The sequence below is a fragment of the Cygnus atratus genome, chromosome 2, assembly GCF_013377495.2.
Source record: "Cygnus atratus isolate AKBS03 ecotype Queensland, Australia chromosome 2, CAtr_DNAZoo_HiC_assembly, whole genome shotgun sequence".
Taxonomy (NCBI): domain Eukaryota; kingdom Metazoa; phylum Chordata; class Aves; order Anseriformes; family Anatidae; genus Cygnus; species Cygnus atratus.
Genome location: NC_066363.1, coordinates 119,468,622 through 119,494,469, shown reverse-complemented (window position 1 = coordinate 119,494,469; position 25,848 = coordinate 119,468,622). Strand labels below are relative to the sequence as shown.

The 25,848-nt window shown below is 36.9% G+C and overlaps 1 protein-coding gene across 1 annotated transcript in view; it reads right to left on the bottom strand.

Moving 5' to 3' along the window:
* Window positions 1-25,069, bottom strand: part of RP1 (RP1 axonemal microtubule associated) — a 189,021-nt gene extending 163,952 nt beyond the window's left edge. Inside the window, exons 1-5 of the mRNA XM_050708777.1 lie at window positions 24,431-25,069; window positions 22,904-23,079; window positions 5,920-6,079; window positions 3,198-3,284; window positions 1,392-1,524 (exon numbers count right to left, since the gene is read on the bottom strand). Of these exons, the coding sequence (XP_050564734.1) occupies window positions 1,392-1,524; window positions 3,198-3,284; window positions 5,920-6,079; window positions 22,904-23,079; window positions 24,431-25,069 (1,195 nt within the window). The remainder of the gene's footprint in view (window positions 1-1,391; window positions 1,525-3,197; window positions 3,285-5,919; window positions 6,080-22,903; window positions 23,080-24,430) is intronic.
* Window positions 25,070-25,848: the final 779 nt, after the last annotated feature.

The window sequence follows — 25,848 nt, the reverse complement described above, 5'->3', positions numbered from 1 at the left end:
GACATATTAATGAGGAACAAGACTTTTTTATGCTTTTCTTTCCAGGTTCTTAACCTCAGTGCTAAACCATCATAGGCGTAAATGCAGCTCCAAGCCACCAAGCTCTTTCCTACTAGACTTACTGTCCTATGGTAAGTTTTCCCACATTCATGTGCCATTTTCTCAACTTCCAACACTCAATTTCATTTATATCCTCTTCCTGTACCCTGAAGCCCAACAGTGATGGCTGTTACCGTTTCAATTTTTGATGGTCAACCAAAGGTGCCATAATAACCACTAAGCACTGATATAGTATTAAACATCCTGAAAAGAGGTGTTTATAGTTTTTTGAGAACTCTGAAGGGACGTTTCGCTCATGAATTAGTCTTGTTCTCTACAGTTGATCTGTTCTTTTGGTAAGAGAGGAGAGGAGGGCCTGGAACATGTCCCAGGAGGATCTTTCTCAAATGAAAGCTTCAGCACAAGTAATACTGATGGTGTTATGATTTTTCCCCCTCTACCTTCACACCCTGAAGGATGGGAATCTTCCCCAGCACTCCTGTTCCATCACCCACATCTCTCATAGGGTACACTGACCTTGCTCTGCCTTTGTACTTTTTCTTAGGCTAGGAAAGAGCAAGGACAAATGGAAGAAAAGAAAGAGCAAGTGCAGACTTCTTTGACTTCCTTCCCATCACTGAAGGAGAGAGACCATGTAGAAACAACAACCAAAATGGATTAGTGTGGTAGAGCAGAGACTTAAAGCAGTGAAACAGCAGCAACATCTAATAATTTTGGTATTGTTTGGCATCAATGACCTTTAGAATCACAATCTAATTATAGTAGTATTGGTATTATATCAGTGATAGAGCTTTTAACACTTAGAACCTTTTGAAATATTGTGAGGTTTTGTTCCAAACCCAGTAATTAGAAGTATTCTGCAAACCTGTCTCAGCCACCTACAAGAAACTAAAGTAGCTGGAATAGACATAGCAGAGCTATGTAGAGTACTTCAGTAATTGAAAGTAGTTTTTGATTTGACTCATGTGATGTCTTCACGGTAGTTGTGTGTTGCTTTTGTTTTCTGGCTCTTTTATAAATAAAAATATAAGCCAATATCTGTGAGGTGTCTTTAATATTGTCTCTATTTTAAAGCAAACACAGATGCTGAAAATCTTATAAAATCAGGAGAATATCATTGAAGGACCTGTGAAACTCAAAGCATGAAAAACCCTGCCATCTTCTCACCAGTGATTCTTAACCTTTTACCTGACTGTGTCCAATAACCACAGGAAAACACCACAGAAAGTGTGTTGTGGCTGCCAAAAAGTGATAGAGAGCCTGATGAAAAACAATAAACTCTATCAACATCTGGTTGTGACTTGACTTAGCCAATGTGACATTATGCTTACCTGGAAGAACAGGCTGACCCTGACAGAAAACAGGAAGCTCCATGGATGTTTCCCCATTAGCTTGGTCCCAGGCCAGCCATCGATGTGCAGGGAAAGAAAACTGCTCCCCCGAGAAAAGGTTCAGCAACTGCACCTAATGCAGCACCAAGAATTGCAATTTAAGTTACTAATCTGTGTCTGAACAGAACAGAACTTGACATCTGTAGGATGCTGTTGAAACTTGTGCAGTTAGAGCTCCATGGCATGATCACAAAACCATGGGCTTGAGCCACATCTGCTCCCTGGATACAACTGTCCCCAACCTGACTTTTCAGTCTATCAGATTCAGGAGCTCAGGGTGGAGTAACTAAAGCATAGACGAGAAATACGGTTTATCAGCTCAGGTACGGTTCTGCAAAATACAGCCATGCAGCCGGTATATCCACATAGGCTGTCACCAGGTACCCTGGCTTACCAAATAGGTAACTTCTCACTGGGAAGCTTGGTAATGCTTGCAAATCTATTCCTTAATTAGGAGATTTATCCTTTAATCTTAATTGAATAAATTCAGAATTATTGGAAACATTTTCATCACTTTTACTGCTTTAATACTGAACTTTAAAGAAAGAAATTCATCTTGTCTGAAAAACCTGGCACACCTCAGCCTGCCAACATCTGCTGAGAGATCTTGTACGGGAACTGGGAGTTGGAGAAGCAGTACCTCTGTGGACATTTGCAGTCCTGAAACCATCTCAGTACAGAGACAGTCACAAAAAACATGGAATATTGTGGGAGGAGTAGCACGCCTAACTGTTATAAAAGCTTTGCAGTTATAGAGCATTGTCTCTTAAATCACTCATTTTAAATGGGTGTGTCATACAATTATATATATATCTCTATATAATACCCAGACCATCCTCTGTCTTCTTATTGAGTCTCAGCCCCAAATGAAAACAACTAGTTAAAGCATCAAACAACCAAAGAGTTCAAACATTCATCAGCGAATATTTAACATGAGTGGGCACTTTTCAATAGATAGATCAAAATTTACCCTAAAGCATGCTTATAATGGTGAGTTCAGCAAAAGCTTCTAAAGCCCTTTATAAACTGCTTTTTGCTAACTAAAGGACAAGAAACTCTGGCACAAAGAGGGAAGTATTTCAGGCATGCATAGTCTGTCATTGGCACACATAGTACCTCACTAGCACTAAGGATAAAAGCCAGATATTTTCATTCCCAGTCCAAAAACCTATCCACTAGGTGTTACAACCAAAGCTAGAAACAGAACTAGCTGATTTGCTTCACTTTATATTTGCTTTACCTTCATTGAGATTTTTTATTAAGTGAGGAGAGAAGAGAATCTGTTACTGTCTTTTTTTTTTTCCTCAAAGACACAGAATTAGAAACATTTGCAATCTAGCTCCGATGCTGTGCATAAGATCACAGTCAGTCACAGATTTGAGGACAATTTGGCTAGACCGAGTTTAATGACTTGGGTTTCAACAAACTCTAGACACCCTTTGTAGCATACAAAGGCTGCAGAAGACTCAGACTACAGCAGCCCACTTAAGCAGCTTTCCTTACTGCCTAGCAATGAATTTTTAAAGAAATGTACAGTTCTCACTACACTGTAAACAAGCAGTGAAGATAGATGTCATCCTAAGTCTCCTCTCATTCTTCACAAAAAAGACTCCATCATGAATAATCTCATAAACAAAGCTACAAGTATTTGATGAGGCGAACATACATATCCTGAGGATTTTTTCTGACTCATATTGTCATAGTGACTACTTTTGGAAAGACAAAATTCCTTCTCATTGCTTTTACCTCTTCACAGTGCCAGGCAGGGGAATTTCCTGAATTTGTATGTCCTATGCGTATTTTGTAAAGATTTCCTATGTTTCCAGTATGAACCTGTAGAAGGAACACAACCGATGAAGCACAGAACATTTCTTACAAGAAAGACATGTAACAGAAGTTCATTTAGTTTATATGAATAAAATATTCTGATATTTAAACAGGTGATTCCAAAATATTTTGCTCCGGACTATCATTAGAAGCTTGGCTCTTTCTTTTAAAGACAACCCCTATGGCAAACCATGTGGCCTGCCAACCCTGTCTAAATGACTCAAGATTCCCTTGTAGCTATTTTTTTCCTCACTCAATATTGGCCTCAGTGAGAGATGAATACAGACTGTAGGTATCACTAAAAAAAAAAAAAAAAAAAGCCTCTTGACCTGTCTCATGTCTCAGTTTAGTATCTATGCTACTGACCTGCTATAAAATGACTTCTGTCTCTCAAGCACCTCCCACATGCCTCTGAGTTTCTCCCTGCACCTCCAGGAGGGTATGCCTTATGATTTTGGAAGCAACTGTGGTCAGCTTTGATGTTTATTTTTACAAATCATTTCAATTAAATCAACTTAAAAATCTGTATTTGAAAGATCAGCTTTTGTGCAGGCTGGATGAGCATGTACAGTACAGATAATAGGGTGCTGAGGGAATCACTTTGTGTGAAGGTTATTTAAACAACTAGTTATGAACTTAAGTACAGAAATAGAAAGCTTATCTTCAAGGCACTGGAAACATATGGTGAGCATTTCACCTCCTTGCAGTATCATTATTTTCTTATGACGTAGCCTGGAATCACTGTCCTTTCTACAGAATTCATTTTCATGTTTTCATTTACAGAGTAGAGATGGGTGTGAACTGAATTCCCTATATTGTGAACTTTCCTGAATGCAGTGTTATAAACAATAAAGAGGCAGAGCAGAGAAGACAGACCTGAATTAACTTAGATCTAGCACAAAATGCAAGCAGAGAGGCTTGACTGTTTCTATACATTTTAGAAGGACCTGGGAGTATTGGTTGATAGTCGGCTGAATATGAGCCAGCAGTGTGCTCAGGTGGCCAAGAAGGCCAACAGGATCCTGGCTTGCATAAGAAGCAGCGTGGCCAGCAGGTCTAGGGAAGTGATTGTCCCCCCGTACTCAGCTCTGGTGAGGCCGCACCTCGAGTACTGTGTTCAGTTTTGGGCCCCTCACTACAAGAAGGACACCGAGGTGCTCGAGAGAGTCCAGAGGAGGACAACGAAGCTGGTGAGGGGTCTGGAGAACAAGTCTTATGAGGAGCGGCTGAGGGAGCTGGGATTGTTCAGCCTGGAGAAGAGGAGGCTCGGGGGTGACCTTATCGCTCTCTACAGGTACCTTAAAGGAAGCTGTAGCGAGGTGGGGGTTGGTCTATTCTCCCACGTGCCTGGTGACAGGATGAGGGGAAATGGGGTAAAGTTATGCCAGGGGAGGTTTAGGTTGGATATTAGGAAGAACTTCTTTACGGAAAGGGTGGTTAGGCATTAGAATAGGCTGCCCAGGGAAGTGGTTGAGTCACCATCCCTGGAGGTCTTTAAAAGACGTTTAGATGTAGAGCTTAGTGATATGGTTTAGTGGAGGACTTGTTAGTGTTAGGTCAGAGGTTGGACTAGGTGATCTTGGAGGTCTCTTCCAACCTAGATGATTCTGTGATTCTGTGATTCTGTGAGTATGCACTCCTTAATTGCATTTGGTGCTATGGATTCTCACCTTCAAGGGGAATACTGGTTTCCAAACCAGAGACTGTCTTCATATTCTGCAGTTAAGAGTCATTGGAGGTAAAATTAATGATGATAAAGCGAGCATGAAAAACAGCTAAAAATCTCTCTCATAAAAAGATTATTTTTACCCTGGTTACCTATTTTATCTACTTATTTCAATCTTATATCTGTTTTTTGATATCACAGATAGAGAACGGCATACTAGCAGAGGTGCTGGATTCTCCTGAGAAACTCCCATCAGGCTGATGAGACCTAAGAACAGTATTTCCTACGTCCCAGATAGCTGTGAGACTATTGTTGAAAAGGTGAGCTCCTCATCAATGCTGCCATACTTCTTCTCAGACTTGCTACCGTGGATGTTAACAATGGAAACACCTATTTGCTATATGGCCCTACAGCAGACACCTGCTAGAGAGATCCACTGACTATCCCACCTATACACTCAAGCTATGCAGTTCTTGATAAGTTCAGGCTTACTGAAATCATCACAGAACAGGACCAATAGAGGAGAAACTTATTTGTGCAACTGCAAGGAGAAGCAGCTTCAGACAGATTCTATTAGAGGTGTCAAAAACTGCTATTAATTGAAATAAGGCAGCAGGGATTTAACAAAGTTAAAAATTTATTCCATCCCCTAATTCTCCACTTGTTGCTTCATTTTTAATATTGTTGCTCCATTTCAAATTTAAAAACTATACAAGTACCTGTTGTCCTCTTCCTGGTATTTTCTTGGGCACTGTATAAAGTTCTCCTTAAACAGATAAGAAATACATTGCAGCAAACTGGCTTTTGGATGGCTGAGGGGGAAAAGATACTATATTTATTTGTCCATTTATGTCCTGCTTCTTGTTTTAAGATATGTGTGCTATGCAAAAACTGCCTTTCCATCATATAGATTTTGAAATTTCATGTAATCTGGCGGGACACAAGAAGGCAACACAATGAATATATATTACTTACTGTGAAGATGTCTTCATTGCCTCTCTGAAATAATTTTCCCTCCTCTCCATCAAGAAAAATAGGCCCTGAACTGCTGTGATCCCCATACAATGTAATATAAACCTTTGAACTTGTTTCTGCAGATGGCATATCACTGGTGAGGACTGACACCTTCCATTTCCTAGCTATCAAAAGATAAAAAGACTTTCTGAATTACTTAAATTCAAGATTCCTAAGCAAAATATATTTCAGCAATCAGAATTCTAAATAATAGCATGTCAACGAATACAAAAATACATATTTCACAAAAATACAGCAAATATCGACTTTGGTAAGTTACGCATGTGAAAACCAAGAAACGTCAGGTTACATTCACATCCTTTAGAGTATGCATATGCCATATGACAAACTTAAATTGCATGACTGCAAATCAATTTTCAAACACAGTATTTGAAATATTGTACTAAAATATATGAAATGGGGCTTTCTGTTTTTTTAGGGTGTGTCTGCCCAATGCAGTGCTGTGTAATGACATCTCTGCAGGCTCTCAACAAGCTACCTCTGGAATCACAAACTCATCACTCTGAATGTTAGGGTCTCTTAAAGCTAATTAGCTCTGCTGAAAGGTGCAGTACCGAATGTACCTTTAAGAATGGATCTGTATGTCTGCAAAGCTGTGCTGGGCTTCACAGATGTAACAGCTCAGTCAAAATCCACGAAGGGATTGCCATGTACATGCATTGCATTGTTGTCATTATACCCTAAGTTATTAATAGTCTTTTTACGGTTAAAATTCATTTTTATCAAGACCAAGTATATGTATTTAGGCTTTGGCTCAGTGGAGGCTGAATATCAATGGCAGGGAATTAAGGGAAATGGTATCATTGAGGGATGGCTGATAACTATGGCCTGTTTCATTTTAACAGGGATATTACAAAGGAATGCTAAGAAAACACCTTCACACCCTATATAGCTGGTGCCCATCTCAAATGATAAACATTTAAGCACCTCCCAAGCTTGCTAAAACTGTTTTGCACCACTGATTAATGTAGCAGTTTCTCAAAAGAGAATTTCTTTTAAAATACAGCAGCAGTATTTAAGGGTTTTACTGACTACAGAAGCCCCCTAACGTCTAATGTCTCTACACATTTTACTGATGTTTCTGACCTTTACTTCCATAACAGAATCCTTGATCCTGTCTGTTCTGGCTAAAACATTGGAAAATAAGATAGTAAGGGCATGATATGATTAATTTTGTTTTTCTAAACTGAGATGCCTAAAATAGATCTGTGTGTCTTATACTCCAGGCAATACAAAATCCTACAGTTCTGCTGAAAGATTCAGTGAAACCACTTTTGTTGTGAGTATCACCCAGTATTTTCAGTGCTAGCAATGCACATTTTCTTAAAGGATTTAAAGGTCATTGATCATGATACATGAATAGAATCAAGGTGCAGCAGAATATCATTTGACGACCAATGAAACCACTAATTTGAGGAATTTGCATTTAGTTTTCTGTGGCATTCTGGAAAAAATAAGGATTAGTATTTTTAGAAGTACAGGATTAGTATTTTTACTTGCTCATGTTTAGCCATGTCTAAAAGAAAAGGTGGTTAAGAAATAGATAGATCAGGCTGACCTAGGCTTGGTGCATGTCAATATATTTCTCTCTGGGAAGTAAATGAGTTGAGAATCTATGTCCTCCATACCACTTAGCAGATATATTTGAATTATTAATACTGTTTTTGATAAAAGGCAGAAAACAAGGCCCAGTAATGGTACATTATCAAATCCTAACATATTACTGAGGCCTGGTGGTAGAATCTACAATTCCTGCTTGTAGTTAAGCTCTTGCTATAAACATTTTGCTTCTGTGTGGCCATTGTGCTCTGTGCATAAAGCACACATTTCTTGGGAATTGCAGTGGTATAGAATTAGTAACCATTAAAACTGATATTGTCCTCCAGATTTTGAATGGAGAGCCAGGGAGCCTTAACATGGTGCTTGGTTCATCTCTGAGGACAAAACTCAAGCCCTCGAAATGTAACTGGGTGAATCTCTTCTAACATAGTATCAGAGTTAGTTTTCTTACTCCAGAAGTTTACAACTGCTACAAATCTTTTCACATACCTGAGCTGTTGCTGACATAGATACATGCACTAGTATCAGTTGCACAAACTGAGAGAGCACTTTTCTGAAAAATACTGTGAATATGCAGCTATTATCCTTACACTTCCTAAATAATTATATTGTCATTATTAAATAATAAACTGCCAAACAGCTATTCCTATCATTAGCTTTAACACATTAAATTGAAAAAATAGGAAGTACTAACTGCTAGACCTGAGGAAAAGAACCAATTGACAGAATCACACTTTCCAGCAACAGAGCTGTGTGACGCTTCTTAAAAGTTGCTGCAATCTGCTTTGTCCACAGCTGAATTTAGCTCACTGTTTCTATTACAAAGGCAGTTCTTTACCCAACTTTCTGTGAAACATGGCTGATGATGGGTGACCATAAAACCCTCCATGTTAATCTAAGTTATAAATGACAAACTTGGATAAGTGTACGACATCTAAGTCATTCTATGCAGGTGTACCTAATATAAGAAGAATTGCATAGATTTGCATAAACCTGCTGAAGATACAGCCTGAACAACGGATAAGGAAAATGACCTGTGAAATCCCATATCAGTAAACAAGATAATGGAGAAAAACAAGTATCCACTGGTCCACTACATAATGTCTGGAAGAAAAAGTTGGCAAGTCAGTCTTACTAAACATGAAGAAAAGATGGTTCGTGGATTGGAGTCCAAACAGAAACAAAGATGACAAAGAAAAAAAAAGAAATATTACCATGTCCAAAACAAAAGAAACAACAACAACAAAAACAGCAAACAAGCGAACAAACAGAAGAATACATTGATTGCTAAAGCAAATTTACATTTTTTTTGAATATCTTTATGAAAAAGGTACATTCATCAGCTGTTATTAATATTAAAACAAACGCTACTGCTAAAATTGCTGCCTGAATGAATAAATACCTCTAAAATGCTGAAGAAGATGGTCAACTAAAGGGAAGTGGAGTTCTTTGAAATTCTAAAATAGAAGTCACAGAATCACAGAATCACAGAATCATCTAGGTTGGAAGAGACCTCCAAGATCACCTAGTCCAACCTCTGACCTAACACTAACAAGTCCTCCACTAAACCATATCACTAAGCTCTACATCTAAACGTCTTTTAAAGACCTCCAGGGATGGTGACTCAACCACTTCCCTGGGCAGCCTATTCCAATGCCTAACCACCCTTTCCGTAAAGAAGTTCTTCCTAATATCCAACCTAAACCTCCCCTGGCATAACTTTACCCCATTTCCCCTCATCCTGTCACCAGGCACGTGGGAGAATAGACCAACCCCCACCTCGCTACAGCTTCCTTTAAGGTACCTGTAGAGAGCGATAAGGTCGCCCCCGAGCCTCCTCTTCTCCAGGCTGAACAATCCCAGCTCCCTCAGCCGCTCCTCGTAAGACTTGTTCTCCAGACCCCTCACCAGCCTCGTCGCCCTTCTCTGGACTCTCTCAAGCACCTCAGTGTCCTTCTTGTAGCGAGGGGCCCAAAACTGAACACAGTACTCGAGGTGCGGCCTCACCAGAGCCGAGTACGGGGGGACAATCACTTCCCTAGACCTGCTGGCCACGCTGCTTCTTATGCAAGCCAGAATGCTGTTGGCCTTCTTGGCCACCTGAGCACACTGCTGGCTCATATTCAGCTGACTATCAACCAATACTCCCAGGTCCTTCTCTGCCAGGCAGCTTTCCAACCACTCATCTCCCAGGCTGTAGTGCTGCTTGGGGTTGTTGCGCCCCAGGTGCAGGACCCGGCACTTGGCCTTGTTGAACTTCCTACAGCTGGCCTCAGCTCATCGGTACAGCCTATCCAGATCCTCCTGCAGAGCCTTCCTACCCTCAAGCAGGTCGACACACGCGCCTAACTTGGCGTCGTCTGCAAACTTACTGAGGTGCACTCGATCCCCTCATCCAGATCATCGATAAAGATATTAAAGAGAACTGTCCCCAGTACTGAGCCCTGGGGGACTCCACTAGTAACTGGCCTCCAACTGGATTTAACTCCATTCACCACGACTCTTTGGACCCGGCTACCCAGCCAGTTTCTAACCCAACGAAGCGTACGCCAGTCCAAGCCAAGAGCAGCCAGTTTCAAAGGTAAACAAGGTAATAAAATCAACTGGTTACTCATGAGGAAGGATATGATATCATGGAATGTACTCATGCTCCTGTTGACAGAGAGACTATGGATGTGCCATAATGGCTGACATAGGTGGTAAAAAGTATTCAGACCAAGAAATAAGGAGTAAATATATTGCAACTTGTACATTCTCCACAGGCAGTTTCAATGCACATAAAGTAGAATATCTATCTGATAAAAGTAGAAAAAGCAATGAATAGAGGATGTTGAACAGTAAAATGAACAAAAGCTGTAATACTGATGAGGTCAGTAATCTAGATATGCAGTTATTGCTAGCATAAAACAGAGATCTGCATATTCAGAGGTAACAGTAAAATTATGAAAAAGCAATCACACTTGGAGCATGGATCCCAAAAGGTAAGTTAGGCATGCAGCCTTCAGGAAAGCTACAAGTGTACACATGGATTATGCAAAATGAAACAGAATCTGTTTGGATTACATTTACTTTGGAACAGGATAGTTGAAAGATAGACAATGTAAGTCAGAACCAAGAAGTGTACCATAATGAGACCATCTAACTTGTGAAGGAAGGAGAATAAATCCTACTAGACCGTAGAAAGAAGTTATTTCTAAATGTCAGAATCTGTACATTTCTTCCTGAAGTGATTGCTAGAGGAAAATACAATTTTTAATTAGATTTGATGAGCAGTGAATACCCTTTAGAAAGAGATTTACAAAATACCCCTGAATAAGCAATCATAAACTGATTCATTTTAAATTAAGGTAGGACAAAAAAAATATCTTAAATGAAGCCTTTGATCTAAAACCAGCAAATTTCCAAAAGTAAAGGAACAGGTTAATGAAGTCAAATGAAGTCAAAAAGTGAGAGGTAAAAAAGGAAAATAAAACAAAATTGTAAAAATATTGTTTGACCATATACATTGAAAGAGAATAAGCAAAGAAAAGGCTATGTGCACGATGTGTTGAATTTGAAAACCCAAAACGCTTTGAGTGCCACCATCCAGCCAGCTCCTTATCCTCCGAGGGATACATCCATCAAATCCATCTCTCTCCAATTTAGAGATGATGATGTTGTGTGGAACATAATAATTCATCTTTTTAGACAAGGAAATTACAATAGATGTACACTACCTCAGCATTTTATGAGAAATTAGTAGTTTAAATGGAGAATTAGATTAGTGCTAGACTGCAAAGAAACAAAATAACTACCTAAATGGGAAATTATAAGTTTGTGTTGACATAAGAGCTATTAATTTATAGGAATAATAGTAAATTGTTCGTGAATTTGTGTTGGGATTGATCTGGATTTCCTAATTTTGTCAATATACTCCGTAACATAGGTTCTGTAACATAGTTAATAAGAGTTATCAAAGCATAAAAGGATCATAAAATCCAGAGTAGTGTAAAAAGAGCAATTCAAAACAGCATAAAATGCAAGGAAATGTATTTTTAAAATACTACCAAAACATAATGCTACAAACAGTGAATTTATCATTTAAAAGAGAGAGAGAGAGAGCAATTCACTAATATGATGCAACAATGTGACTGTAAGATGCACCAAGAGAAAGATTTCTAATTAGAGAAATTTTACTCTCAGTGTCCAAGAGTTCAGAAAGAGAATCTTTCACATGCTGCAATAAGTTCTGGCAACCATATTCAAAAACAAATTAATTGAAGCTAGAATAGGTCCTGAAAAAGACAACCATTATGATTAAAGGAAATGAAGACAATGTCTTATGTGGAAAAAATAGTGCGAGAATATCTGATTTTGTCAAAAGATACCAGGAGGAGGAAAAGACATATTTAATTTAATGATGCTGATGGTTTTGGTACACATGAATGTAAACTAACTATGACTAGATTTTGGATAGAAATTGGAAAACAGTTAAGATGGATATCAGCAAAAGGACCCAAGCTCTAGAACACCCCTCCAATGGAAATGACAATGACTATAGCTGATAAGTTTTAACATGAGACTTAGTCCTTAAATGTTGTATCTTATTTATATGATTTCATATTAAATTATTACATGATTCTGTGTGGGGATTTTTTGTTTGTTTGTTTGTTTTTCTAGCAGAGAGACAAACTAGATAAACTGGAATTCTCTTCATGAGACTATAGTCTACATGTTATGTTGGCTATTTCTTTTTTTTAACAATAGCAAAACAAAAAATTAATTCCTTCCAGAAGAATAGCATAATTTATATAAAGCCTTTAAACGTCTACTGAATTTTCTTCTGTTCTGTTCTTTACATATTATTTGATATGCTTGTCACTTCCAAGTATATTTTACCCTGGCTCATTCGGAAAGACTCTGTATGCCTTTTGCAGCTAATTTACAGAATTAAGATATATATAAGAAGTTTATATTACTCTTCATGGTGTTTTTCCCTCTGTCAATCAACATGTTCCTCTAGTCAACAGTTTTTGAGGGTCTCTCTTCAGTCTTTTCCAATCTTACCTAATAAAAGCAATTTTATTTTCTCTGTGTAACTCAGCCACTTAATATTCTGTATCCTCCCTGAACCATTAATGAATATATAAACTCTGTGACAGCATTGAACATCTTACTGTCAACCTTTTGTCCTGCTCTGAGCTGACTATTTTATTCTTTCTCTTCCTGCTAACATTCTGAAATCAGGAGTCCTTCAGTGAATACAACAATCATTTCAGTGCTTGCTCTGGTCTCTGTTAATTGTAACCTAAGGCCATACCACACCTCGAGTGCTCAGTTTGATCAGTAACACTACAATAAACATCTGATTAAAGGCTCTTGAATGTCTGAATAAATTAAGGTGTTGTGAATGCAGCACAGGATGCTATGAATCCAACAGAAAGACTGCAAGTGATGGAGTAATGTATATAATTGCCAGTTTAACCTTTTGGCATTATTTATGGCATAGAAACTTTGTATGCAGAATGCTATATGGCATTTAATTGGATTCTAATTATTTTAATAGGTAAAAAGGATGAAAAAATATCCTTGAGACTCTTCATTTGGAGCAGTTCTAAAACATGCCAAAAAAGATGCCCAAAAATGTGAAGATGGGAGTAAGAAAATCATAAATAAGACCAGTGTAGTCAGATAAACACACAGCTATTTGGCATGCATTTTATTAGTAAATATCACAACATCGCTTTAGGGTTTTAATGTTGGTTTATTAGATAGAATATAACACTGCTTCAAACAACAGAAACTTATCAGTTATTTACAAGGAAACATGGCTAACACTAGACTCCTAAAAGGAATTGGAGAGCTTCTAGGTTTCCTACCCATACTGCAAATCCCTTTTGCTCCAGGTCCTGCTTCTACTTCTCTCATATGTGCCTTGTTCGCCAGAGGGAGACAATCAAGGCCCATGGGCCAAAAGGGATTTGTGTCAGGCTTTAATTAAGTCCCCAGTCTGGATAACTAAATGACCATGGTCCAGCATGTGGTACCATGTACATGCCAATTAGTCTAGATGCAGCCTCCAAGAGTACAGAATGGACAAATTCTCATTCTCTAATGGAAAAAATAGCACTTTACTTCTTCAGGTGTAGCTCTGACTTGGTTGATACTGAAGTAAGTTATTGTGCAGAATTAGGGGTTAAATCTAAACAAACAAACAAAATTAAATACTCTTCCTAATCACAATATACGTTATTTTTCAATTTTATATTTAAAATAATTTTCTGAAAATTGTAAACCATATATAACTGCATACTAAGTATACAGGATATTAAAAAATGATGTAAACAGGCATCCAAAATAATTCTAAAATAGATTGAAAGACTCTTAAACGTATTAAATATGCCTAGGATTCTCATATTACATCATATTTACAGAAGAAGAAAAAAAAAAGAGTACAAAGGTTAAAAAAAGAACACAACACTTGTAGTGTATGTAGAACAGTTTTAAGTGTAAGTGGTGCAACCTCTGAAGGTAATACGGCAAAGTCAGTCAAGAAGTCTGGATGCACAATCTCCCTTCTCAGCTCCTGTGTAAGCCTAAATAATAAATAAGCTCCTTTTCCAGTATCCTCTGGATAAAAGCAGTAAATTTCATTCGTGGTCTGGATGTTCCTATATGGAGACCAGAAGTCATCTTTACCCACATAACTATTCTGAAGTTGGCTTTAAAAACTGAAATAGTTGTTTGATAATATTAATCTATGTAAAATTAACATGACTACCATTTTCTATTTCTCATTGTATTACAGCAATTGAATAGTATTCCCTACTTTTCATTTCAAATTAAAGATATCATTTGATTTTGTCCCAGACAAAGCATTTATATGGAACGGTAGTTCTCAAACTCTTTCTTGAAAGTCATGTAATATAAGTATCTTATCTTAGAATTTAGGCAGATATTTAAAATTTGATTTTTGTTGTTGTTGTTGTTTAATTAGTAGTAGTTTTTTCTCTGCAGAAGACATGGTTTGTATATTACTAAATATGTCTGAACAGATAACATTTAGGAGAAAAGTATTTTTTTTAGCTAAGAAACCACCATTAGAACAGTTTGTTTGTTTGTTTGTTTTTTCCTATGTTGTTTCTGACAAAAAACTAAGCAATTATCTATATTTTCATAAAGATACACAATTATGTTTTACATTCATCTGGGTTGTATTCACATTGGGAGTTTTATTGGATGTGACATTCAGCAGTTTATTTTGGTAATATTTTTACTGAAGTTGTCACTAATCTGATGTTATCAAACTTCCAAGATCTCTATTACATGTCTTTCTTATCTTTGCTGTATCCATTCTCCATGGCACAAAAGCAAGCTTCTCCTCCCCCTCCTCCTCCTCCTCCTCCTCCTCCTCCTCCTCCTCCTCCTCCTCCTCCTCCTCCTCTTCCTCCTCCTCTCCCTCCTCCTCCTCCTCTTCCTCCGCCTCCTCCTCCTCCTCCTCCTCCTCCTCCTCCTCCTCCTTCTCCTTCTTCTCCTTCTTCTTCTCCTTCTCCTTCTCTTTCTTCTCCTTCTCCTCCTTCTCCTTCTCTTTCTTCTCCTTCTCCTCCTTCTCCTCTTTTTCCTCCTCCTTCTTCTTCTTCTGTAGAAAAGGCATTTGCATTTTTCATATTTTCAGAGGCAGTACCTTCAACGTTATTTATAAAAGTGTCACATTTTAGAAATATTTCAGAATGACAGGTTTCTGCTGGATCTGTCAACAAGAGAGACAATTTTTCTCCAACAATGTGAATTGGGCTTATTCTTAATATTTGGCATATTTTTGGCTTTGTGTTGGGTGGCTTACTCTTTGTGTCCACCATATAATCACTGGGTATGTGCTTGGATACCTTGTCTTGACAATTGCTGACTTCCATAGGTTTTAAATTCATATTCTTTATACCATGTAACCTCCTTAAATTGCTCTTGTCTTTCAGAGTTGAAGATATAAGTATCCCAATGTTACTAATAAAATCTATAGTGTTATTAGCATAATACCTGGTAAAAATATTATTGGCAATCTTATTGATGAAGTTCCTCTTCAGGGTCACATAATTATTTTCATCTTTTACTAAATCTTTGCCTAACCATTGTAAATGTTCACTCTTACTGGCCAACAAACATAGACCCATCTGGTTCTCAATATCGGATGCCTTTTGGTAAGCATATCCTCTCTGATCCTCATTAATTGGTGTAACCATCACCATCAGTATTGGACAATGCTGGCCACATATAGCATGGAGCTTATCCAGAGAATCTTCCTGAAGAGCGTTTCTGTTAGTATTACTAACATCAGTTGGCTGAGATTGTATGGGTTCATCATTTAAAGGCTGTTCCAATGGATGCACCTTGTTATCAGGCAATCTAAATTCTACAGACGTAAAGGCTGGAGAATTGGTATCAGCTTCTCTGGAAAGACGTGTGGAAGTAGAACCTACCATGACTGAAGGTTTGATCTTTTCTTTGTTCCCTACAGGAAGGGAGGTGATTTTGCCATTGAGGCCAGGTTTGCTTTCCCTACTTAAGTCATCCTGTAAAGGGTCTGAATCACTACTGTGAGGTATGTTGAAGTAGTTGCAGAAATTTTTAGAGGGCTTAGCCATATCTTCAAGCTCTGAAGAAGATATTTCATTGTGGACTGGATACTGATTCAGATTGCCAAAGTATGAGTATGGAGCATCATCACTGTTAGTATCAAGCACTGTGTCTGTTGATGTTGTATCCAAATTGCCATACATTCCAGTCTGCTCAGGTGGTGATCTTCTTATCAAATGGTTTTCTTTGAGAAGCCATTTGCCTTTATCAATCAATATTCCTTCATCTTCATTAGCATGTACACTAGGTTGACAATGTTGCTTTGGAGCTTCCCCTGAGTAGTCATTAATATAATTTGTCTCTTCTCCATTAGGAGTAGGTTGTGGTGTTGGTGAAGAAATATGCTCTTTTCTCCATGTAGTTTCATCTTTGCTAATGATTTCTGGAAATTCTTGTGATGACAATGAAGAATGTGAAAATTTCTCTGCAAAACAAGGCCTAGGTTCTTGAAAAAATTGAATGTTTTTTTTCACCACTGCAGAGCTGAATTCTTCAGTATCTTTCTGTAATGCTTTGGACATGTAAGGAAATCCTTTCTGAAAGTCACGCTTAAATGAAGCTTCTGTCTTACCATAAAGTCGTTCAATAGTTCTTTTTACATAGCTGGTATTATAATGTTTTTCAAGTACTGCTTCTTCTCCACTTTCATTGGTCAAATCACTGGATGCTCTGCAGTTATAATCACTCTCCTCAGTATCTGGTCTGTAATCTGACCAGTCTGAAGTAGCAGGACTTTTTAAGCATTTTTTTAATTGTGAAGTGTCTGAACATGTTCTGTTCTCCCATTCTTCTACTTGCAATTTCTGTTCTCCTTCACTCATATCACATTCTGTAATTTGCTTAGATTCATAACAAAAAGATAATGGAGAGACTGTAGATAACCTCTCAGAGGTTTCCTCACAAGTTTCTGTGTCTTCCTTCCCTTCCTGTACAGAACAATCCTCATAATTATATTCTGCAGAGGTGTCGGCAACTAGTTTAAGTTGATTGTTTGTTTTTTCCTCATTACCTGTTGACTTTGGATCAACTTTTTCATCTTCCCTTTGATCAGTACTAACATCTACAATATATTTTTCACCTTCTATCTCAGAAGTATCCTGATCTAAAATGCAATTTTTATCATTAGATGTTACACTGTGAACTGTTGAATTAGGCTCTGCTGAAGTATCTGACTCTTCATTAATGTTTTTATCATGAGGTTTTTCATATAGATTATAAGCCACTTCTTCATTTGTTTCAGATGGCTCTATAGCTGATGAAACGTTACATTTAATAGAATTAGTATCAGCATATTGACCATCTAGTTGTGTTTTGGAAGCACTCAAATCTGAAATCTCTGTTGCTCTACAAAGCTCTTTCTGTATATCTGAATAGCTTTCAAATTCACCCAATAATGTTAGAGCTTCTTTGGAATTTAAACTGTTCTTTGCAATACAAGGTTCAACTGATTTTTCTTCTTCATGCAAATGTATACCATTATGATTTTCAAGTATGGGTATATTCTCATGGCCGTGTGTGGAATCCCGCTTTTTGAATTCCTTCACGGCATGTATTAAGTTATTTTCTGTTGTTTCTTGAAAATGTGAGAAAGCAGCCTTCAGTTCATCAACTTTTTGCATAACTGTTGCTTGTTTCAGAAACTGTAACTGCGTAATTACTTCAGAACAGCTACAGGTAGCTTTTTGCATATCATCTTTCGTTGTACCGATCAAACTCTCTCTCAGATTCAGTACTAGTAGCCAAGCTAGGAGGAGATTAGAGGAAGAACCAAAAACCGGAGGAGAAACATCTGAAAGACTGTATGTTTTTCCTATACATCCAGTGTGTTCTTTCTGGAGACCAAGCAAAGTTGACTGTAACTCACGAAGCAGCATGCTAGACATGCAATTATTCTGAATATCACTTCCCACTTTCTCACTGACAATTGAACAATCAACTTGAACAGCAACTTCAGATTTTTTTCTATGGCATAGATTTGTGTCTTGAATATCAGACTCTGACACCTTTTTATCATTGCCATGTGTTTCATGAAACAAGTGTAGTTGACTGTCATGATGAAATTCTGACTGTAGTAAATACTTGGACTCTTCTACCATTGCTGTATTATCACAAATCAAAGAGTCAGTTTGGTTTTGACGTGAATGTTTGGATGATTCTTCTAAAGTTCCCAATTCAAAAAGAGGCTTTAATGTTTTTTTGGTTTGATTATGTTCAAACAGATGCTTTTTTCCAGTCACGTGCATTTTATTCGTAATAAATTTAGCTTCTTTATCTATAAAAGCATCAGTGTTTTCTTTAGAAACATGACAGACATCGCTATTCTCCACATTCCCCTCTTTTTTCTTTATAGGGGGTAAGACGGCATTTGGTGACAGGTTTTTCAGCCAAGTTTGGACGTAGTTTTCAAGTGAATGCTCAACAATCTCCTCTTGAAAATTCTCTTGTTTCAGAGCCTCTACTGTAATAGAGCTCTCTGACATATTTAATTTATTTGCACCTTTACTTAGATTTTTCCTCATCTTCTTTTGCTTTTTCTCTTTCTTTAATGACAAATTTTCCAAAATGTTATCCTCCCTTCCTTTTTCTACTTTATGAACCTTTGGCATTTCTGACAATGTCTTTGAAATCATTGCCAAGTTAGGTGTCTGTTCAATAGAATTAGTTGTGAGATGCTTGCCTTCTTTCACAGTACTCTGTGCATCCTGACTGTTTTCAGTTTCATTTTTTGAATCAACTGTCATTAGATCATCTTCACTCTTTGCAGACAAAAGGGAACTATTTTTTTTGCCTGACTTTGATTTTACCTCAGCCAACCGTTTCTTAGTTCTTGTTTTTTCATTAGGTGATACTCTATTTTGTTCCGCTGAATTCTGGGGATAGAACTCATCTTCAGGACATATGATTTTGTCTGAATTGTCAGACTCATCATCGCTTTTTACAAGTAATTCCGTTTCTTTTTTCTGAAGCATTTCAGAACAATTATCCTGGGTTGTGGAAACTTGTGTAGTTTTGCTTGTGACAAGCATTTCTTCACTTTTAATTATCCCTGAAATTTCTTTATCTTTTTGATTTTCATATATACCTTTCTCTAGAAAGTTAGACAATAATTTTCTTTTCTTCTTTTTAGTAAGGGAAGATGCAGATTGGCTTTCATCAATCAGATGTGATGCTGTCACAGATTCGGCCCTGACACTGATTTGATTCTCACTTTCAGTAACAGGAGAGAATGCAGTTGTTGGATTTATTTTCTCTGTAGGTGCTTTACTACATGAAGCTATCATTTTCTCCATCTTGTTGTGTCCAGGACAGACTGAATGCACTGAATCTTGAGAAAAAGCTAATAAATTGGAAGCTTTGCATTTTCTTTCTTCATTTTTTGACTGAGATAATTCTGAATATCTAATGTAAGAACTCAGTGATCTTTTTATTTGTTTAATATCGCATAATTCATGGATATGATCTGCTGAAACTGGCCTAGCTGTCTGGTAATTTTTTGATGATGGTATGAAACCACTGATGTTAGCTTTGCAGGTTGATACTAAGCTATTATATGCACCTTGCTCCACAACTGATTTCTCCAATATGTTCTGTACCAATTCATTGTCATCAGGCACATCTAATGTCTTCCTATTTGTGGTTCCTATTAAATCATGACTTTTGTGGCTTACTTTAAAAAGCATTTCTTCTTTTATATTCTCTGAAGAAAGCTTTAATATGTCATTGTCACTCATCTCACTAAACTTTGGATTACTGACGCTTGATTTTTTTCTGCTTGAATGTGCTACCATGCAATACTCAGATTTGTTTTCTCCATTCTGTATTTCCTCACTATAGGAAAACTGTCCTATTGTCTTTTCCTGAACCTCTTTCTCAGATACCAAGGTGACACTTTCAACTACCGCTTTCTTTTGTCTAACACGTCTTGGCCCAGGGGTGGGAGGCCTATAAAAGCGAGGTCTGATATTATCCTTAGGTACATTGCTTATATCTAGATCTGCAGATTTGCTCTTCTGATGGATATTATAACCATCCATTTTTAAATCAGATTCTGATTCTTTGCCTGAGACTTCTTCATTGAATTGTTTTAATGAGTCTCCATCTTCTTTATTGTAGCTGTCCAAAAATGGAGTGTCCATTGGTTTTGTACGTTCTGATATATTTACATTAGATAAGCAGTCTTCTGCACCCATTGCAGCATTGCAAATGGTGATATTTTTGTCACCTGAAAGGCCAGCGCGACTTACAGTTGTTGTCCATTTAATAGTTTCTTCCTCTTTAATTTTGAATCGAACTTTCATTTCCACTGTCATACTGCCATCTCGATTAAGGTGAACAGATTTCTCAATGTCATCTTCAAACTGTGCCACAGATAATTCTTCCCCATTAACTGACTGATTTTCTCCTACACCATTATGATTGGCCGGAACATAGGAAGACTCTGAGTTGTTATCATTTGAGTTGTTATCGTTGCTGGACTCTTTACCAGAAGAAACTGAGAATATCTGAGATCTAGAGCTAGAGATCACTTCAACTCTCGCTACCAATAATTACATTGAAAGAATCCAAATTCATTCAATAGTTGGAAAGTAGAGCAGACAGATATCATGGATAAGGATCCAGATGATAAGACAGCAGACAGGCAGTGAAAGAAAAAAAAAAAAAAAGAGAGGAAACAAAAAAAAGAAGAAAGGAGACAAATTAGTACAAAAGAACCTAATAAAGTTGTTTTTTTTTCTAGAGTATTAGAAATAAAAAGAAAATTAAAAGAAATAGAAAAAACATATCTAATTTTGCTATTAATTTTAAGAAGTTGTTCAAGAGAGAAATGCAACCAAATTTTAATAGAACATCAAAGATTTAACTACTTATTGCCAGAGCAATAGTCCTATTTGAAGCTCCAAAGCCTAAAAAAAGGACTAAATTCTCTAAATTCTCTCTTTTTATACTTATTTGGGAGTTGAGGTTACCCTGAACTTTTTTTAAGAGGTTCACAGACCTGCATCTGTTGGGGCTTCAGGCTACTAAATTTACATCTTCTCCGTGCCCTAACAATCACTAACTTATCACCTCCTATTAGTCCTTACAGTTAGTGCTAAAATGTGTCAGTCAAGGTGTAAATATATATCTCTGGGATTAATTCAACAATCTGCAGCATATGTCATTACTGTGAGTAGTGTCATTGACACACGTGACTAAAGGCTACAGATTCAGTCCCCTATAGATAAGTAAACACTGAAGCACTTGAACTGCTTATAAAATCTGAATTTAAATCATGACATTCTGAGATATATTTTATGCTACAGTACTCTAGATGTAGATGGTACAAAACCCAGTAAAGCCAAGCAGAATACTTTTAGACTTCAGTCAGTCTTGACTATGGCCCAACATGAGTTTACATACACAGTAAATATTCTTAAAACATGTTTTGATTAACCTGTAATAATTTGGCTCTTTAAATAATACCTTATCTGTCTCTTATGGTTGTCACTGAAGAGGTGAGAGATAAAAGAACATAAAATAAAAATAAAAGTTTGCTATCTTCCAAGCAGATCTGGCTGTGAGTGAAATGGTGCATGTACACCCACACAAAGACATCTACAACTGTTACTGATACCTAAATGTACAGAAGTCTTAATTTAATTGAAAGGTTTTTCTTGCAGGAAGCTATTTTAACATAATTAATATTAACTTATCTCACATTACTTGAATTTAAGCACGTTTTGCTCAAGAGAGTTACAAAAGTTTTTATAAAAAGACTTTCATGATTGACACATTGCTATTATAGATAGGTGTCTATAATTTCAGGGGGAATGCCCTGTGAATTTCCCATGCATATGCTTTCCCATGAAATAAAAGTTTAGACTAACTCCTTTAATGGAGACCAGACCAACAGCTCTGAAGCTGTGGAATGTCAAAGAACATAAAGTCTGAGAAAAACTAAAATGAGTAGTTTAGTAGAGACATAATAAACTATGAGTGATGTGGAAAAAACACCTTTAAGTAAATAGAAGTGCCTCATGTAGAAATGCGCTCCATGACGTAGTGAGGATTACCACGGAAAGTCTCAGGACAGAAACAATTCTTGATCATCCCCTGGCCAACTCACACTCACTGACTCTTGTCAGTGACACAACTCCTTGAGTAGTGAAAGGGAAAGTATGTATTTGTGTATCCTTTCCCAAACTTAACCAAAAAGCATATATTACAGTTATAAGGATATAAGAATTTCCTATAGGATGCAGCTTCACAAAAACATGTTTAAGTGGATGAGTACTGTAATGGTTTTCATGTTTATGTGGAGCATGGAACATGGGAAAAAAGTGAAAGTCATGATAATGACAAGTCAAATCCCCATTTGCTAGGTCCTAAAAACGGCACAAGAGTTTTCCTCAATAAATTCAGCCAGTTAAGAACTCTAAAGTAACCTGTAGGATTTCTTTTACCTCCACTGTTATTAAATGTGATGCCGAAAAATTACTAACAATGACAATCAAGTGCATTACAATAAAATATACATATAGATTTGTATCCATGTTCTAAATAAGTCAGTTTGAGAGAAAATATGCATGCTAGCTGAGTACTTAGAAGAAACGTGTTTTAAAATGAAAATTAACACTTTCATCTTTCTTATACCTACAGATAAATTTTCAGCTGTCCTTTTAGAATATCCTTGATCCCAATAAGATTGTCATGGTTTATGTCTTATACTGAGAGAGATAAACCAAACAACAGAATAAAAATTAATTCAAAGAACTTACTATTTTCACTTTCTGACTTGGCATTTGCTTTTGGGTACACACGATTTGCAATTCCAAGCAATTTAGCTGGTTGTGAATACCCAAGGGAATCATAATTGCTTGGTTTAAAAGGCTCTCTCCCTGCTGCGACTACAGCTCCAGAGCACAGTATCAGGGCCTGAAGATTAGGAACCTGGAAAAAAAAAAAAAAGTAAGAGATTTATCCCTTTTATGCTTTAATATCTTCACTTTTTAGTCTCTACATCATTTTGCAGCTGACTATTAAATATGTATCACAGAACAGAATTAATTTTTCAATTCCTATAAGGCAATTCTTATCTCTGTGAGGGTATGTCTTGTTATATAAATAAAAATATATTAGAAAAAGACTTCAAGAAACAACACTTGGATACAGATCAAAATTATCTTATAATGTAATTGCTTGCATATGTTGTTTTATTTCATCACTGAAGAGTGATCATTCATAGCCATGGAATAAGACTATGAATTTGGAGGTAGGTATATATATGAACATCTATTTGGAGGAAGAAAGGGAAAATTCAGAATACATCACAAATATTTCACATGTACTGCCACAGAGGAACTGGACAGAATCACAAAATATGTATTGGAAAAGATGTCTGGAGGTCATCTAGTATAAAAAACAGGTCTAACTTTGGATCAAGTTGTTCAGGGCCTTGCCTAACAGATTTGAATTTACATTCAGAATATATTGCAAGCTAAGGCTTGAAAACTGCATTTCACTGACATAGGAGATAGGGAGAGTTTCCCAACCTAATACAGATCTTGACCAAATGGAGGGAAAACACAAGATTTCCCTTGAACAAGCACTCTGCATGGAATTCCCTTTCCAGATACCTGTTGTTAGGTATGATCACAAGTCCTTCTCTCCGGTTAAACAACATGCAGGGAAAACTCTAAATGAGATAAAATTACACAGAACAGCATGTAAAATGAAATTCAGGATTATTATTGCTGCAACATCTGGGTTTAGAGGTACAAAACTTGGTCTGCAGTTTAGAAACTGTAAGATACAATAAGGTCTCCTAGTTCCAAGGCATTAATGGCAAAACACTGTCCATCTGTGTAATAATAAAGTAGCTATGGCTATTAGATACTACGTATAATATTTTTAAAACATTAAAAATCACAGAAAATAGCGTTAAGACTAAGGGAAATTTCTGTTTAAATAGGGAAAAAATACATAACTGAAAGCATGCCTGAAAGCGACCTAAGTAAGAAAAAGAAAAATGCCTTTTCATGAAGACTTGAAATAAAATATCCCCACTAGTTTCTCTGTGATTGCTAGATTTACGTATATTTATTTCCTCCAAGCTAGTAGCCTTCCTAAGGGGGAACAACCATAGAAAGACAACAGCTGAAATTCAGCACATTAGATACTACACCAGGCCAGTGTCCCTAGTTTATAATTGATAAAGTCACTTTATTTTATTTTATTTTATTTTTAGTTAAAAATAACCTAGAAGCAAACATAGAAAAATCATCAGTGCTCTTATTCTCACCTTTCTGCCATCAGTGGTATATAGTTTCAGGACTGGATATTGCATTAATTCACTCATATAGTCCAGAAAGGCCTCAAAGGTTTGTGTATTTTTCTTTCCCAGAATTATGGTGCGTCTGAGTCTTACATCTCCATTTTTGAAAACAAGCATCTTTTTAGGAGTTGTTATTTTATTTTCTCTGTGTCCAAATCCAACTTCATTCTCCCTTGCTAACTGCACAGCACGACGGCGAGCGCTGACGGGCCTACTGATCTGCCAGGGCAATGGCTTTTTGCTAGCCCGTTCTAGGTTGATAGGCTTCATTTTCCTCTGATGGGAGCAAATATAAGATTTTCCGTCTTCAAGGTCTTCAAGATTGGTGATGCAGTGTCTCCCTTTTGGTGTACTGATATTCCTTACTCCAAAAGGTAATGGGACCCTTTTGGATAAGCTATCCAGCAAGGCATCAAATGTTTTGTAAGACCGGTTATTAATGACCATTTTGATTCCACTAAACTGAGGATCTCCACTTTTATAGAAACAGATCCGTTTGGCCACTACAGGTTCGGTAACGTTGAAATGGCGGGTAGATAAACTCTGTTCACTCTCAGAGGAGTTTGGCTGATTCACTGAGTAACTAGTTGAAGGAGTTTTACTCATTTTGACAGCAATCTGGGGGGAAAAAAAGAGGACACGGATATATAAGTTTTCATATGACTAGCAATAAGACAGTCTTAATTTTGAAAGGTGCAGAATTATAAGAAATGAACAGCAGCAAGTTGTGCCAAAAATCATTGGATTTAAATGGATCCAACCTGTTATCTCTAAATTCCACAAAGACTCCAGTACTGTCAGATTAAGTTAGCATAGCTCTGCTTGCAAGTATTCCCAACACTTTCCAATGTAATTTCAAATCTCTTATCATTTTGGTACAAGAGACCTTTCCCTGGAAGAAGGTACCTAGTCCAGAATAATAATTAGATTTTTCTTTCCTTGAGGATGAAGCTAATGACAGCATTTCATATTTAATATATTAGCAAAATCTTTATGAGGAAGAAGCAATTCATGCCTAGGCATAAGCCATATTCAGTCCAAAATAACAAAACTGAAAGACAATATAATTTACTTTACTTTACTAATCTATTAGTAAAATCTATTTTACTTTACTAATCTATTAGTTTTACACCAGGACAAATACACTGGATTCAGATAAAAGGCTCCTGATTTACTATGTTGTAAATTATACCAGAATAAGGCCCCAGAAATGTTAATGCTATGGTACATCTTAAATTAACAGATCATTTGCTATTTTATTGTAAGTTTTATCTTTCATGATAAATAAATCAACCACTTCAATATTTTCATTTATACTGAGTGAAAACCTAGTGATCAAATATGATTTTTTATTAAGAGAAAAGTCTTTAAATCCTTTATAAAGA